Source organism: Bombus bifarius, unplaced genomic scaffold, assembly GCF_011952205.1.
Source record: "Bombus bifarius isolate JDL3187 unplaced genomic scaffold, Bbif_JDL3187 scf7180000007971, whole genome shotgun sequence".
Lineage (NCBI taxonomy): Eukaryota > Metazoa > Arthropoda > Insecta > Hymenoptera > Apidae > Bombus > Bombus bifarius.
The window spans coordinates 335,344-348,952 of record NW_022884357.1 but is presented as its reverse complement, the minus strand read 5'-3'; the positions used below and the strand labels follow the sequence as shown (position 1 = coordinate 348,952).

General features: G+C 29.0%; 3 protein-coding genes across 5 annotated transcripts; 2 read left to right on the top strand and 1 right to left on the bottom strand.

Annotated features, from left to right (window-relative positions):
* The first annotated feature begins 41 nt into the window (after positions 1 to 41).
* LOC117215095 lies at positions 42 to 1,322 on the top strand. Its single transcript, XM_033461534.1, has 3 exons — positions 42 to 47; positions 346 to 652; positions 804 to 1,322. Exons 1-3 carry the CDS (start codon positions 42 to 44, stop codon positions 1,028 to 1,030), a joined length of 540 nt encoding a protein of 179 aa, XP_033317425.1. The 3' UTR covers positions 1,031 to 1,322.
* On the top strand, positions 1,246 to 2,543 carry LOC117214900 (39S ribosomal protein L43, mitochondrial). Its single transcript, XM_033461272.1, has 4 exons — positions 1,246 to 1,460; positions 1,696 to 1,802; positions 1,884 to 2,089; positions 2,161 to 2,543. Exons 1-4 carry the CDS (start codon positions 1,324 to 1,326, stop codon positions 2,284 to 2,286), a joined length of 576 nt encoding a protein of 191 aa, XP_033317163.1. The 5' UTR covers positions 1,246 to 1,323; the 3' UTR covers positions 2,287 to 2,543.
* Positions 2,544 to 3,489: 946 nt separating this feature from the next.
* LOC117214798 (glycerol-3-phosphate acyltransferase 3) lies at positions 3,490 to 13,026 on the bottom strand. 3 transcript variants are annotated; one of them, XM_033461132.1, is made up of 9 exons: positions 12,750 to 13,026; positions 7,007 to 7,288; positions 6,772 to 6,909; positions 6,566 to 6,700; positions 6,108 to 6,344; positions 4,955 to 5,070; positions 4,743 to 4,884; positions 4,462 to 4,670; positions 3,490 to 4,379 (listed from the first exon to the last, which is right to left on the bottom strand). In XM_033461132.1, the coding sequence occupies exons 1-9, from the start codon at positions 12,900 to 12,902 to the stop codon at positions 4,292 to 4,294; spliced, it is 1,500 nt and encodes a 499-aa protein (XP_033317023.1). In that variant the 5' UTR covers positions 12,903 to 13,026; the 3' UTR covers positions 3,490 to 4,291. The 3 variants fall into 3 exon arrangements, with proteins under 3 accessions (XP_033317023.1, XP_033317033.1, XP_033317042.1); XM_033461142.1 differs by lacking the exon at positions 6,108 to 6,344 and adding an exon at positions 5,561 to 5,794 and having other exon boundaries at positions 3,909 to 4,379; XM_033461151.1 differs by lacking the exon at positions 6,108 to 6,344 and having other exon boundaries at positions 3,909 to 4,379.
* Between the last annotated feature and the right edge of the window lie 583 nt (positions 13,027 to 13,609).

The following is a 13,609-nucleotide window of genomic DNA, read 5'->3' as shown; positions in this document are numbered from 1 at the left end:
AATTACCATTCTCGCCGATAACACATAGATTGAAATTAGCAATGATAGTATTTTTAAAAAAAACTATCGAACAAGGACGTATGTTTTCTCTGATATCTTCAATCATTTTTGACAATCTTACGCGCAACGAAAATCAACATGCATTAACGTAACGTCCCTGCGTATTGTACAAAATGTATTAGATCTGTTTAATTTACTTATTGGGGAAAAGATATAAAATATATTGCGCTGTTTGAAATCTGGAGCAAATCGAAGTGGATAGCAATGTTGCTTCTCGACTTAATCAAGAGTTAATAAAATTAAGAAATTAAATTAAATTCAATTTATGATAAATTTGATAGTTAGCTTGCAAATGAATTTTTATTTAATAGAAGAACGGAGGATTTGACTAGTCGTGACACGGATGACGATAAATATTCTTTGTTGACTGGAACCAGCACATCTCTTCAGGATAGCACCGGAAGTACAATTACAGGCTCTATTAGAGCCAACTACGAACGCAATTTCGAAGATCGTATCTTGTATGGACAAAGTGGTGCTCGCAGATTTAGTTATAAAAAAAGAAAGACTTGCAGCGGAAATGGAATATTTAGTGCTCCTCCCGGCGTCAGTCCCCATCATGTTAAATCATCTATTATCCGTCGCAACACAAGTAGAGCTTCTGAACTCCATGCATATTCTACCACACATATCTATTATTTTCTAAATCCACTAGTACACAAAGTTATATAAAACTAAATACACGAATTATATAATTGTATAAATTATATAAAAATTCAAACTTTTTCTTCTTTTTGTGATAGATGGATCTCGATTAATTTTTGTGTGGCCACAAAAACCGCCAAGAAGTAGATTATTAAGAATATTAGCTCCTCTTATGCATGGAATCCTCATTGGATTTCTGTTCATGGATGCCGTTCATCTTTGGCCAGGAGAATTTTTACCTACGTCGTTGCCTTCCATGATACCCGTCCCTTTACCACCGGTGAAATGTAATGTAATTGAACCACGATGGTTCGACAATAGTTAAATATCATGATCTTTCCTTTGATACTAAAGTCGCGTAGGTTAAATTCGCTTTCGACGGAAACATTTAAAAATTTATGAGAAATTCGGATAAATGTAGAAAAAACATATTAAAACACAAAATGAAAAATAGTCTTATTTTAATATACATATATAACACTAGAAGTTTCTCAATTTGTTTCCTAAAAGATTAGCCTGTAGGTAAGTATGTCTGTATATGTGTATGTATGTATATGTTTATCGAAACACGATACTGTGTGGAATCAATGAAGGTGAAGAGTACTTTCATCTGCAAATATGTCAAATAAACATTTATTTCAAAAATTTGGATTTTTGCGTGCACCTTTTGGCATTGGTGTCGGACGTTATGTGTGTCAGTTACAAAGAATAACTATAAAATTTTGTAAAAGTCACGGTGGTAGTCGTGGAATGAGGTAAGAGAATTCCTTCTCCAACTTCTTCGTTAAAATTAAATTTTTATATTACATATGTATCGAGGCAATGACAGGCGAAAATTCTGAATTTGTCTCTTTTGAGTCATAATTGTTGCATTAATACACATTGTTTATATCTTTTTTTTGGAACATAACCTGCAATATCCCATGCCGGTTGTATGTACATAGATATGTACCTACATAAAAATATTTATTACATTTTTATCATATGCAGAAGTTTTTTGGAACATGATTTAATTGATTATGCAAAACAAAATCCTGGAGTCGTAGTATATGTTAAACCAAGAAGGCACAGAAATCCAATTCTAAAAGCAGAATATTGTAAGTTTATTTATAACTTATTGTATTAAGAAAAACTTTAAATGGTAAAAGATAATATTAAAATATTTATGTAAATTATAGTGAACGGAGAAACACATTGGATATGTGTTGCTGATTATAGTAGGCAGGATATTATACAATGGATGGAATTATTGAAGACTCAATATCATAATGGCCCAGATTACAGATTACTTAAATTATGGCATACAGATTTTCCTTCTATTCAAGGACCTTGGACACCATTCACTTTTAAAGATCCATCTTTGAATCAAGTCAAATTTCCAGATGTAAATATGAAAGCTTCTCCCACTTATATGTTTTGTTATTATACATATATGTATATTTTATTCATTTTTAGAAAAAGATTGGTGAAGCTATTAAATTGAAACCAACAGCAACAGAAAAATTAATTAAATTATTTGAAGAACAGCAAGAAGCTGAAAAGCTTAGCGAAGAAATTCCAGTTCAAAAAAGTGTTAATTAAATGATAGTTTCAGCCATTTTTAGTCATTACAAATTTTTAATCAAATATACTGGACATTAAATCAATATTGCCATAACTTTTTAAAATGACATTTGGTTTGTTCATATTTATGTGATAGTACAAGAAATCTAATAAACATATTTGTTTAATATCTAAATAAAAACCTTTATGTACATATGTCAAATGATCATGTAAATCATTTAATCGTTGTAAGATTATGGCTATTGTAAAATAAATATATATAGCTTACAAATATACTTGTGTTATTTACTGGTATATATAAACTTTGCATGCATATGGTATCATATTTTGCATGAAACTAACGTACTTATTTAAATTATCAAATATACATTCTCTTATATAATTCAGATTGCACGATGACATAACAATTTCATTTGTGCTTTATATTCGTTTGATGGAAGTATATTATTGACTAGCATATATATACATACACATATATATACACAATACTTTTGATATGTGATAGGAGGAGAGTTATAATAAAGCATTCATACTGTTGTTGACTATGTTTATGTTACTGTCAAAATTACAGTGACAGCCACATATTCCTTTTGTTGTTTTGTTTATGTATATCCCTTTATATATTCATTACTACATAAAAATATATCTTAACATTTTTTGTATAAAAATTGAATAGTGATATTATACATAGCGCCATAACTTGTTGAGTAGATGAATCTATAAACTCATATCCAATTTAAGTGACCCCTTTACCTTGCACGTGTGACCAATAGTTTTACATTCTAAATAAGTTATGTTATTATTATTACAATATTTAATTTCTACAACAACCTAAGAATGTAGTTTGTTTTTTAGAGCAATTAATTGCGTTTTTATTAACACGTGCAAACTTTGTATATCAAACATAAAAATATATTCTATACATTCTATGAGACATACAATTATCAATTATTTTAATTAATCTTTACTATTTGAATTAAAAAATATTAAATACAAGACATTAAATTATTATTGTATTAAACATATACAAAATATTAAAATGTTATTAGAATATAACTTCTAATCTAATTAAAATCCAAACGTCAATTAGAATATGAATAAAATATTCTCAATATTTTGAGAACAGTAGATGAAGATTATAACTTTTCTTCATAAAAATACAATAAGCATGTATTTTTTTTTAATTGTATAGTAATTTACGAACGTTTTTTCAAAATTTTGATGATATTATTTACAAAAATAGGAAATATTTCAATTATGCTCTTAAATTGTAATGAATGTCATTTCAAATAATTTTCAGGGGATGGGTACAGTAGCATAACCCTGATATATGCTAATTTCTTTCTATGAGAAATATGAATAAATACTTTATTTTTTACACTACAATAAAGAGTAATATTTTTCCCTATCATTTTTACAAAAAAAAAAAAAAAAGAAAGAAAAGAATTTGTAACTTCTCCTGTATAATATCAGATGGGCTTAGATATCCATAACCATGTATCAAATTAATGAGATAATGAGGTGAAGTACATTTCTAAAAATGTAACAATATAAATAGGATGAGTTTGATGCTACATTCAATCATACGCACAAAAAGTCACACACCATCGGCCATTCCATATTAAACACTTCATTATGTATAAATAATAAATTTGTAATGCCTCGTTATATAATATTGGTATTAAAAATTGACAAATGTGGTACCTGCGATATTTCATATTTAAATTCAATCATGATATTAAGATAAATTGTTTATACTAATCGTCTTGTAATGAATTTAAATGTTACTATAGAAATTTATCAATTTTTCATTGTATAAAAGTAATCTAACATAACGCAATGTATCACATTTGTAAAATTAAACAAATTAAATCATGCATACGCTCTATCATCCCCTTTTAGCACAGATAAATGTCCACGAAGAAGATAAAACAGCACATCAGGTAAAATATTCTCGTTTAAGCAAAATATCACACATTATATCGATCGTGAAAGAGGGACTAGAGACGATTCATATTCGACTTTATTCGTCTTTAAGTCGTTTACTAAGTTCTTCTTGTTGCTTCTCTCGCAATTCCTTTTTTGGCTTTATTCGTTTAAGCTGACCATCCCTAAAAATTTAATTAAAAAAACTTAATTGTTTCTCTTTATATATAATGAAGAATAATATTTTGTTTATCTAAAAAATTTTACCATTGTAAATCGACCAAGCCACCCTGTCTTGCTATCACAGACTTTACTCTATTCGCAAAATCAATAGCGCTCTCTCCCTCGTTTCTATACATCGGAGGAAGATACCAAACATCACATACTATGGCCCAACTTGACATAGTCATATATAAGTATTGTATCATTGAATATCGACTACTATTCCAAAATGCATCCCCAAATCTTGGATCATACTATAAGAAAAAGAATAAAATTGGTTACCTAAGGTAATCAATACCATTTTACATGAATACGTACACAATTACCTTTATTGCAACAGGATAAATTACTCCACCAACTTCGAAGCTTCCTTTCTTAAATTGCATAACTGATGTATTATTTATACAAGTGCCTTCAGGAAAGATAAGTATCGGTGGATTTGTAGGATCAGACACGTGTTTTTTTAATCTATGAAGTATATAAGAACATTTTAATGTTATAAAGAAGCTATGCTAACAGCACAGCGATTAACATTTACCGTCTTGTAACTGCTTCTCTATCTTTAACTTCACACCGTTCAAACCAAATATGTGGTGAAGCACGTGCTAAAGCTCTTTGTAGAATACCTAAAAATCCACCATGTCTCTGACCTATCTAAAATATAAAATTTGAATAATATAAATCATCTTTCACATAATATTAAAGTAATACATTTTTATGCAATGCAAACAAAAATAACATCACAATAATAATAATAACTAGAAAAAAATAAATATATAGCAAATTTCAAGCAACATTCATTTAAAGCAAATTTCACCTAAAATAATATTTTCTATGGAATAATATTAATCGCGTTGCACATGATACTAAAATAAAGCAAATTTTAAGCAAAATTCGTTTAAAGCAAACTTTATCTAGAATAATATTTCCTATTGAATATTTTAAATCGCTTTTTGCATAATATTAGAGTAATATATTTTCATGCACACATCCCAGAACTACAATATCACAATAACAGAATAAGATCAATATAAAGCAAATTTCAAAAAAACCCAAAAAAGCTGACAAAGGATGAGTTATCATATCGATAAATAAATAATGCTGGAACTATTAGCTTATTAGACGAAGAACGACAAAAACGTACCAAGGAATAGCAATTATCGCACATGAGTATCAGAACATCTATAGGTGAAGTATGATTTGCCACACAAATACCCCTAACAGGACGATTCTCCGGATTATGATACGTAATTACTGATGATAGAGCACTCGACAACACACCGAAGCACATTATGGAGACTTTGTAATTCAGCCATCGCTTGAAACTACCCTCTGGAACATAGCCGACTACCGCTGTACATGCAGTCAGCCACATCACCTGTAAATCACAAGCTTTATATCTAAGAAAGGATCTTTCTTTTAATATCAATGCTGACTAGCTTTACTTGCAAAGCAAAGTTACGGGATACCGTTTTACCTGTAACATTTAACAATGTACTTTAATTCTGTCAGTGGGCAGTTATAAATCATATTAATGTAGGGGATTAATACATCAGAATTTCCGAATTTGTTTTAACGATATCGTCATATTATGCAGAGATTAGTTAGTTACAAACAACAAGACATCATCACAAATTCCCAACAGCAAATTTTGAAAACAAAAAATCGATATCTTCGTAATGCCTCATTACCAAGGAGAATGTTGTCTGTGTGGATAAGATAGGCACATCGATTGCGGAAGTGTGATTTGCCACACACATTCCTCCTGGTTTTGGTTTGTTCTCTGGATTATGAATTGTAATTGTCGCTGATAAAGATTGTGACATTATCCTGAATGCTATGAGACTAGCCTTGTTGTATGTCCATTTCTTAATAAAACCATTTGGTAGGAAGCCAATAAGAAATGTTGCAATTACAATGTACAGTACCTAGGAACCTTTGATATTAGTCGAGTTGCAAATACTAAATTTATATTTGGTATTGAAACAGACAATTTCAAAACAGATTCGTGACAAACATATAACAGAATCTTAAAATAAAAATAAATGTGGAAATAAGAAATTAATCGAGTGTATATGCATCCTACCAATTTGTTTCAACTTTTCTAAATACTATTAATTTATTATTAAAAGAGAATCAATGAACTTACCCCTACAAAACAAATGAATATCCTCAAGGGAAGAAGGAAACAATATCGCATAACAAATCCACATATCCATATCACTGTTAACTTCCAGGAGATGAACTCGTAATGTCTATTTGTTCTAGTTAACAAATTCCAATTCTGGAAAAAATATATCATTATACTATATAACAATTCATATATATCTATAGGTCTAGAGAAATAGAAATTACCTTCAATTCTTCTGCTTCAAAACGAGATGTCACCTCATCTTCTATAATAGCTTCTACACCAGCTTTAATGTAATCCAAACAGATTGCAGGTTTGAACTCCCTTTTCAGGGTTTCAAATGAATCTCTACGTATGAGTGTCTGCAACAAAAATATATTCTCAATCCATTGTACAATTAATCATAGATATGTATATATATTTTCTTGATATATATTAAACACATAGAATTAAAATTACCTCGCTTTTGCTCGCACTTGTTGCAGGCGTCTGTGAATTCTCCGTTTTCGTTTCCTCCAAATGATTTTTATGATTCTGCATTTCTGGCTCGGGTACCAAAATCAAATCCGTCGATCTGGCTATAACGGTGCTGCTCACTCCATTCTGCATACTCTCCGTTTTCCAATTTTGCACATTCTGCTTTTCGACGTGCCTCGATTCGTACTCCTCATCTGTGTCTTCGTCATTTTGCTTCCAAGTACCATTCTTCTTTTTCACGTTTTCTATGTTTTGTCTGCCATACTGAAGTATAAAAACAATACATACGCTATAATTATTTAAGTTTAAACATCCCTAAGGAATGCGTTTCTCATTATGAAGCACTTTGTTGTAAAGTGGTCTTTATACAACACAAGACAATCGGATTAGTCAATCTGATTATAATTTGCAAGAAACAAGTACTTAAAACGCTAAGTACTATAGGCTAAAATACGGATATTTTTAATAACAATAATTTTACTCCGGTCTTGATCCTTTAATAGTTATCGGTGATAAGAATAAAGGTAAACAATGCTTCTTTTCTTTATTTATGAGATTTATGTAAAGTTGAATACTTTGTTATGCTTGTTCCTTTTTTAAAATTGTTTTACAATTGGAAAAGATTGTTACAATAAGTTATAAAATATAAAAAAATGTTCGTAGTTTGGAATTAAATATTTTTTTCTAACAGAAATTTTCGGACAGAATTTTTTCTAAAAAATTCATATTATAGCGTGGAGACGTAATTAAAATATTTAGTGCCCAATCTATATACAAAGCGTTTGAAATATACTATATGATTATACTACTATGCTATATAATATAGCTATATAATATAACATATATAATATATGTATCATGTAAAAAAATTATGTAAACAGGCAGGCTAATGTCCTTTTAGTTGATAAAACCGAATAATTTCATCAATTTTTTGAAGATTAAACTTACCAAGCTTATCAATCAAATTTATAATAAATCATAAACATTAAGTTCAATGAAACTAATTCAATACAGCTACTGATCATTCACAAGTTCGAACGAAAACGACAGGTTTCATTAAATATGTAACATAATTATTAATTACACACTTCGTATATCTTTGTCGGCATAGACGCAAATAAACAAGTGTTGTAAGAAATTTATTCAAATATCAACGAGAAAAGAATTTATTTGATATTTGCATAAAAAGGGAACTTTTAAGATATGGCGAAAGCATTTATCGTTTGTTTCAAGTCATCCGAATTATTTATTAGATAACATTACTAATTACTTCCACACGAGTAATAGTCTTTTTATATAAAAAAGAGCACTGTCGTCTGACGATATGTGTACACTTTGTACTTAACTAATCCATCTTTCTTCTTTTGGTAAAAGATAGGCATATATCGTAAATGGAAAGTTCATCAAGGACAAGATACATTTTCCATTGAGCTAAACTTGTAGTATCTCTGATAAAGGTACCTCTCTACCAATATTATCGCGTTAATAATATCTGAAAACGAAATTTTGGTGCTATATCTATAGTAAAATGTAGAGTTTCGAAAGAAATGGATATCTCGATAAATCGTATTTGCTTCTTGCACTAACACGTGCTTTCTTGAAATTCATGTGGTTAATTGCAGGATTACGATATTCGATAACATTGATGAGAAAAGAATCGATAAGGAATATGTTTCAACAAAAGACAAATTTCTTGAACTTTGTACCTGATGTCGATGATTTCAAACAGTATAGAAAAGAGATTTTTATGCGTATTTTACACAGCATTCCGCATAATAATGTAATGTACTTATCAAGTTATTTGATTATTCGTGAAGATAAAATACTCTTTTATCATAACACACATACAAAATGTTTGAACAATCGCTTTTTAATACGTTCTCTTGGCCTTTTTATACGATAATTTTATTATAATTACGCTGGAATATGCGTCGCATATAGGCTCGAGATCGTAGATATTTCATCTTGTTCGTGTAAAGTTTTTTTCAAATTGATTATAATTCAATTCTTATTGAACGTAGTTTTTCCATAATCGCAAACTACTCAATAAAATATACCTACGATATAAAATTTTTATGTACGTATATATACACATATGTATTGTATGTGTTATATAAAACATTCTGAATTTTCATCAACACTGTAAAGAAACATGACTGATCATATTGGAAAACTGAAACAAATGTAAAAATGTATGTAGAAATTATAAGTTATTTATTGCAAACACATATTTAGTAAAACGTTTATATTATCTTAAGCGTATATTAAGTGTTAAAGATAATTCCATATTTTACGATTTCTATATACCTTTCTAAATTTGTATCAAGCTTTTCCAATATAGCTATGACAGTCAAATCTCATTACTATGCTAATAAGATTTTAAACTGTTGCTCGTACCATACATAACATATTCATGACAGATATCTACGAGTATTCAAATATTTTCATACGCCGTCTTCTTTCTCATGCGTCTTTAAGCTTTAGACGAAATTCTTCCGATAAAATGATGGAGCGTCATTCTTCAATTTCTGCACCATATTCAAGGAACTACAAACATATCATTGTCGCAATTCACGATCTTTGTCTTGTAATCATGTTAAAAATATGCGATCAAAGAAAAGGTTGACGAGTTTGTACGCATCTTGCACAACCTTTCAATTAGAACGTCGCGTCTTCAGTCTATCGCCTGTAATTACATAATCATCGTTATCATTATATTGGGATCTATTCCATTAATTAATTCGCGATCAAGATTGAGAAGATCGTGAATAATGAAAATTAATATGCATACACATCACACCTATATATAAAGAAATAAGGTGAAACGTCATCGTTCTCATTCTGCATAATAATGCATATTCCAGCATATATAATCACAGTAAGATTATTGTAAAAGAAACTAAAAGAACATCTTGGAAAGCATTCATCGCACATTTTATAAATAGTATACGTATTGCGATAAATTTTTATCTTTGCGAGTATTCAAATAGTGTAGGGAATGCATAAGATTATCCATTGAGATGTTTCGTAAAATGCCTCTATATTTTATTATTTATAGCTTGATCTGACGATTATATAACACATAAAGAATGTTTGTTTTTCGTTTGCTAATGATATGTACTTCATTTAATACAACATTTTTATTTAAGTTTAACCACTTTTATTAGCAAACTTGTTATCAAATACTTTTGTATGGGATATTGCTTAATATTCACTTTTAAAAATATTTTGGTAACGTCATTCGAGCCATGTCAAAAAATCTAGACGATGTGACCGACAATTGAATAGTATTTCATGTTATTCATTCGGTGTGTTCGTTATGCGAAACTGTAGAGCCACCGATTTGTCTGTTCTCCAAACAAAGGAGATCCACGTATTATCGTGACATGCGTACGGTGAACGGCCTCCGATAGGCTAGGATGATTAGTTTTCTAAAGAAGGAAAATTTCAATGAAGAATAATTACACATGTTTATGCAAAAATCTTTGCCTTACTAACGAAATAAACTATATAATATAAATAAATAACATAATAAAATATAAAAATGCATTTCTATATAACACTGTATGGAAATATTTTCTAAAAAATATGATTTTCCTTATAAAATCATAAATCATTAAGACTTTTGCACAATACATCGTTTCTAATTAAATAAGATATTGACATACAGAATATAGATAATCTACGTTATCAATCGGCATATCCATATGATCTTCACTTCGATTGATTATTTTATTCCTAACACATGTAAGTACGAGTTTCGTGTTATATTGAACATATCTCCTCGAACAGGCTATTAACTGCAAATAGAATAGTTTGATATGTAGCGCGCAGTGGAACAAAATGCTCATTTTTGTGTCAAGATCGTGGAAATTCCTATTCGAATGAGGTAGAGTGATGAGTTTTGTTTCAGATTAAAGCTAAGAGTAAATAAGAGAACGAGAAAATAGAATAAGAGACAAATATAGAGAAAACATCGTTAACAAGTTTTGACCTTGAAAACTTACGTTCAAGTTGACATTTTATAAAAACAACTATTATTACTATCTATGTATGATTGAATATTTCCCTGAACTTGTTATACATTATTCCCTGTAGATTTTAACACTGTATTCAAATCCGGTCACAGAACTTGTCTAAACTAGACCTTCAGGACACTGAGAAAAATGCGATTAAAGTGAGAAGATATAATTATAGTTTTGCTAGTTTACATTTTTTGATAGCACACAAATTTCAATTTCACACATTGTATTTGTTCAAATAAAGTACGTAGAAATAATAAATACTCGAATACGTTGAATTATACGTTGAATCGTATTCAACACGATTAATATTCAAATGGCATCGAAGAAAAATTGAGAAAGTCGACTTTTTAACTTCGAAGCTACCAGAATAACGATCACGTATTTCTGACTAGCGAGACAAATATTTGAACGTACGTCGCAAAATTCCTCCTTTCAAAAATCTAATATGCACAAGTATACTAAAAAGCAAACTTGGAAATGCTGGATTTTATTCTTCAGTCGCACAAATCGTTTCAACATTAGGATTTCGCTATTTGACGGTTTTAAATCGATACAAATTCGTTACGTACGATATAACATCGTAAGAGATTCGCCAAAGCACGCTTCGATTAATTTTAATTGAATACCTTAATAATATATATATATATATTAAATGTAAATATTATAATTATATATAATATATCTAATATGTATATTAAATTATATATAATATAATTAATCAATATAATATATATAATTTATATGAAATATGAATAAAAGAATCATGTTAACATGTAAATTTAAAAGTGATTCAGAAATAAAATATTCTTTGAATTGCACTGACGTTCTACCAGTCGATAATTTGGGAGCTTGACTAATAATTTATACAAACCGAAATAAAAACATATTTTATTTACTAAAGATAAAAATTAGAAATTAAAATACACGATTTGAAAATATATTATATATATGATAAAGAATATTTATGTAGTAACAATATATTTAATTAGAGTTTTGCATATTTTATTAACATATTTTATTTGCGTTTTTTATTGATTATGGAATTAAATTTTAGAAATTTATGATCGATCGAATAAACTTGATACCATAGTTTTTATAATTAAGTATAATTAGCTTGCGTAACTTACGTTTACTTTAACTGTCAAAAAAACGTGGTAGCTCGGAATACAATTCTAACTACCAAATTTTATATATCTTATGAAATCGGAGTTTTCATTGTATCGAAAATAAATTAGGGAAAAACTAAAAAATGAAATTAAATATTGAATTGCTGCTACTTGTTGATTGTTAGGTAAACAATGCATGAAACACACTTGGTTTAATAGTAGTCACATATTTCATTGACCATCACTTTGAAACGATACATAAACCTTTAAGTATTTTATCTGTAAATTAGTGCAAATTTTAACAATCAAATTAAATCGGGTATTTATGAATGAATAAAATTCAAAATGTCTACCTCAAAGTTAATTGCAATTTTTCATATTTACAAAACAATTTTGTTACGTTTAATACGTATTTCGTTCTAGAAATTTCATTGTGAATTTGATATCAAAAGATCATGTAATCTTTCGTACCTTTTCTATAAAAAAAAAGGAGAAAAAAAAATCATAAAATGTTTATCATGTTTTCAATTTATAGGATCATGATGTGTCTCTAACCGGAGAAGTATTGTAAATTGAATTCACTCATTCGCTTACCTCAAATAGTGTTAGCAGCAATTTTATATATAATCTTCTAACGCCGAGTGACTTTCCGATAGATGCCAAAAAGATTATGGCAAGCAAAAACATAAGAAAAGGTGTTAAAAGTAAAGAAACCGCTAACGACATAACCATCCATAGCGGCGCCATTTTGCTTACTGCCAAGGAATATCCGAGAAGGCGAAACGGTTAAACGATCCCTTCCACAAACAGTTTAAAACCACCGTGCTTGAAACCTATATATACAAATACTATAGAGAGAAACATATTAAAGTGTAACGATCTGCGTTATCGACACTAGTCAAGAAGTTGTCGGCAGATGCGTTTCGATGAAATTGCAGTCACACAGTCACATTTCTTATCGTCCACAAGAAGGCGAAATGATCGGCCAATAGAAGACGAGTGAAAAAAGGTATTTCAACCAATCAAATACGAGATGAATTTAGATTAAAATTTTTAGTTTCTATCATGTTTCTATAGGTCTTTATAACGATAAGAAACATTAGAGCGCGTTCTTTTCAATGCTAGTTTATTAATTCAAACATAAATTGTCATTTTTTTGTTCCATGAATTATTTTGGTTATTTGCTGCTATAAAGATTCCCTCAGTTATTCCTGTGAATTGTTTAAAAAGAAACAAAGAAAAACAGAGAACGTGAGAAATTATAATACATATAAAATTAAAAACGATGAAATAGCAAATTATAGTACATAGCAAAATAAAATAAGATTTAAAACTATTAATAAATATATAAAGTATAATATAATGTAATGATTGATATAAGGCTAAACTTCATTATGATCAAATTCGCGACGATAAGAATATTCTAATTTAATCTTCATCAAATTGCTACATTT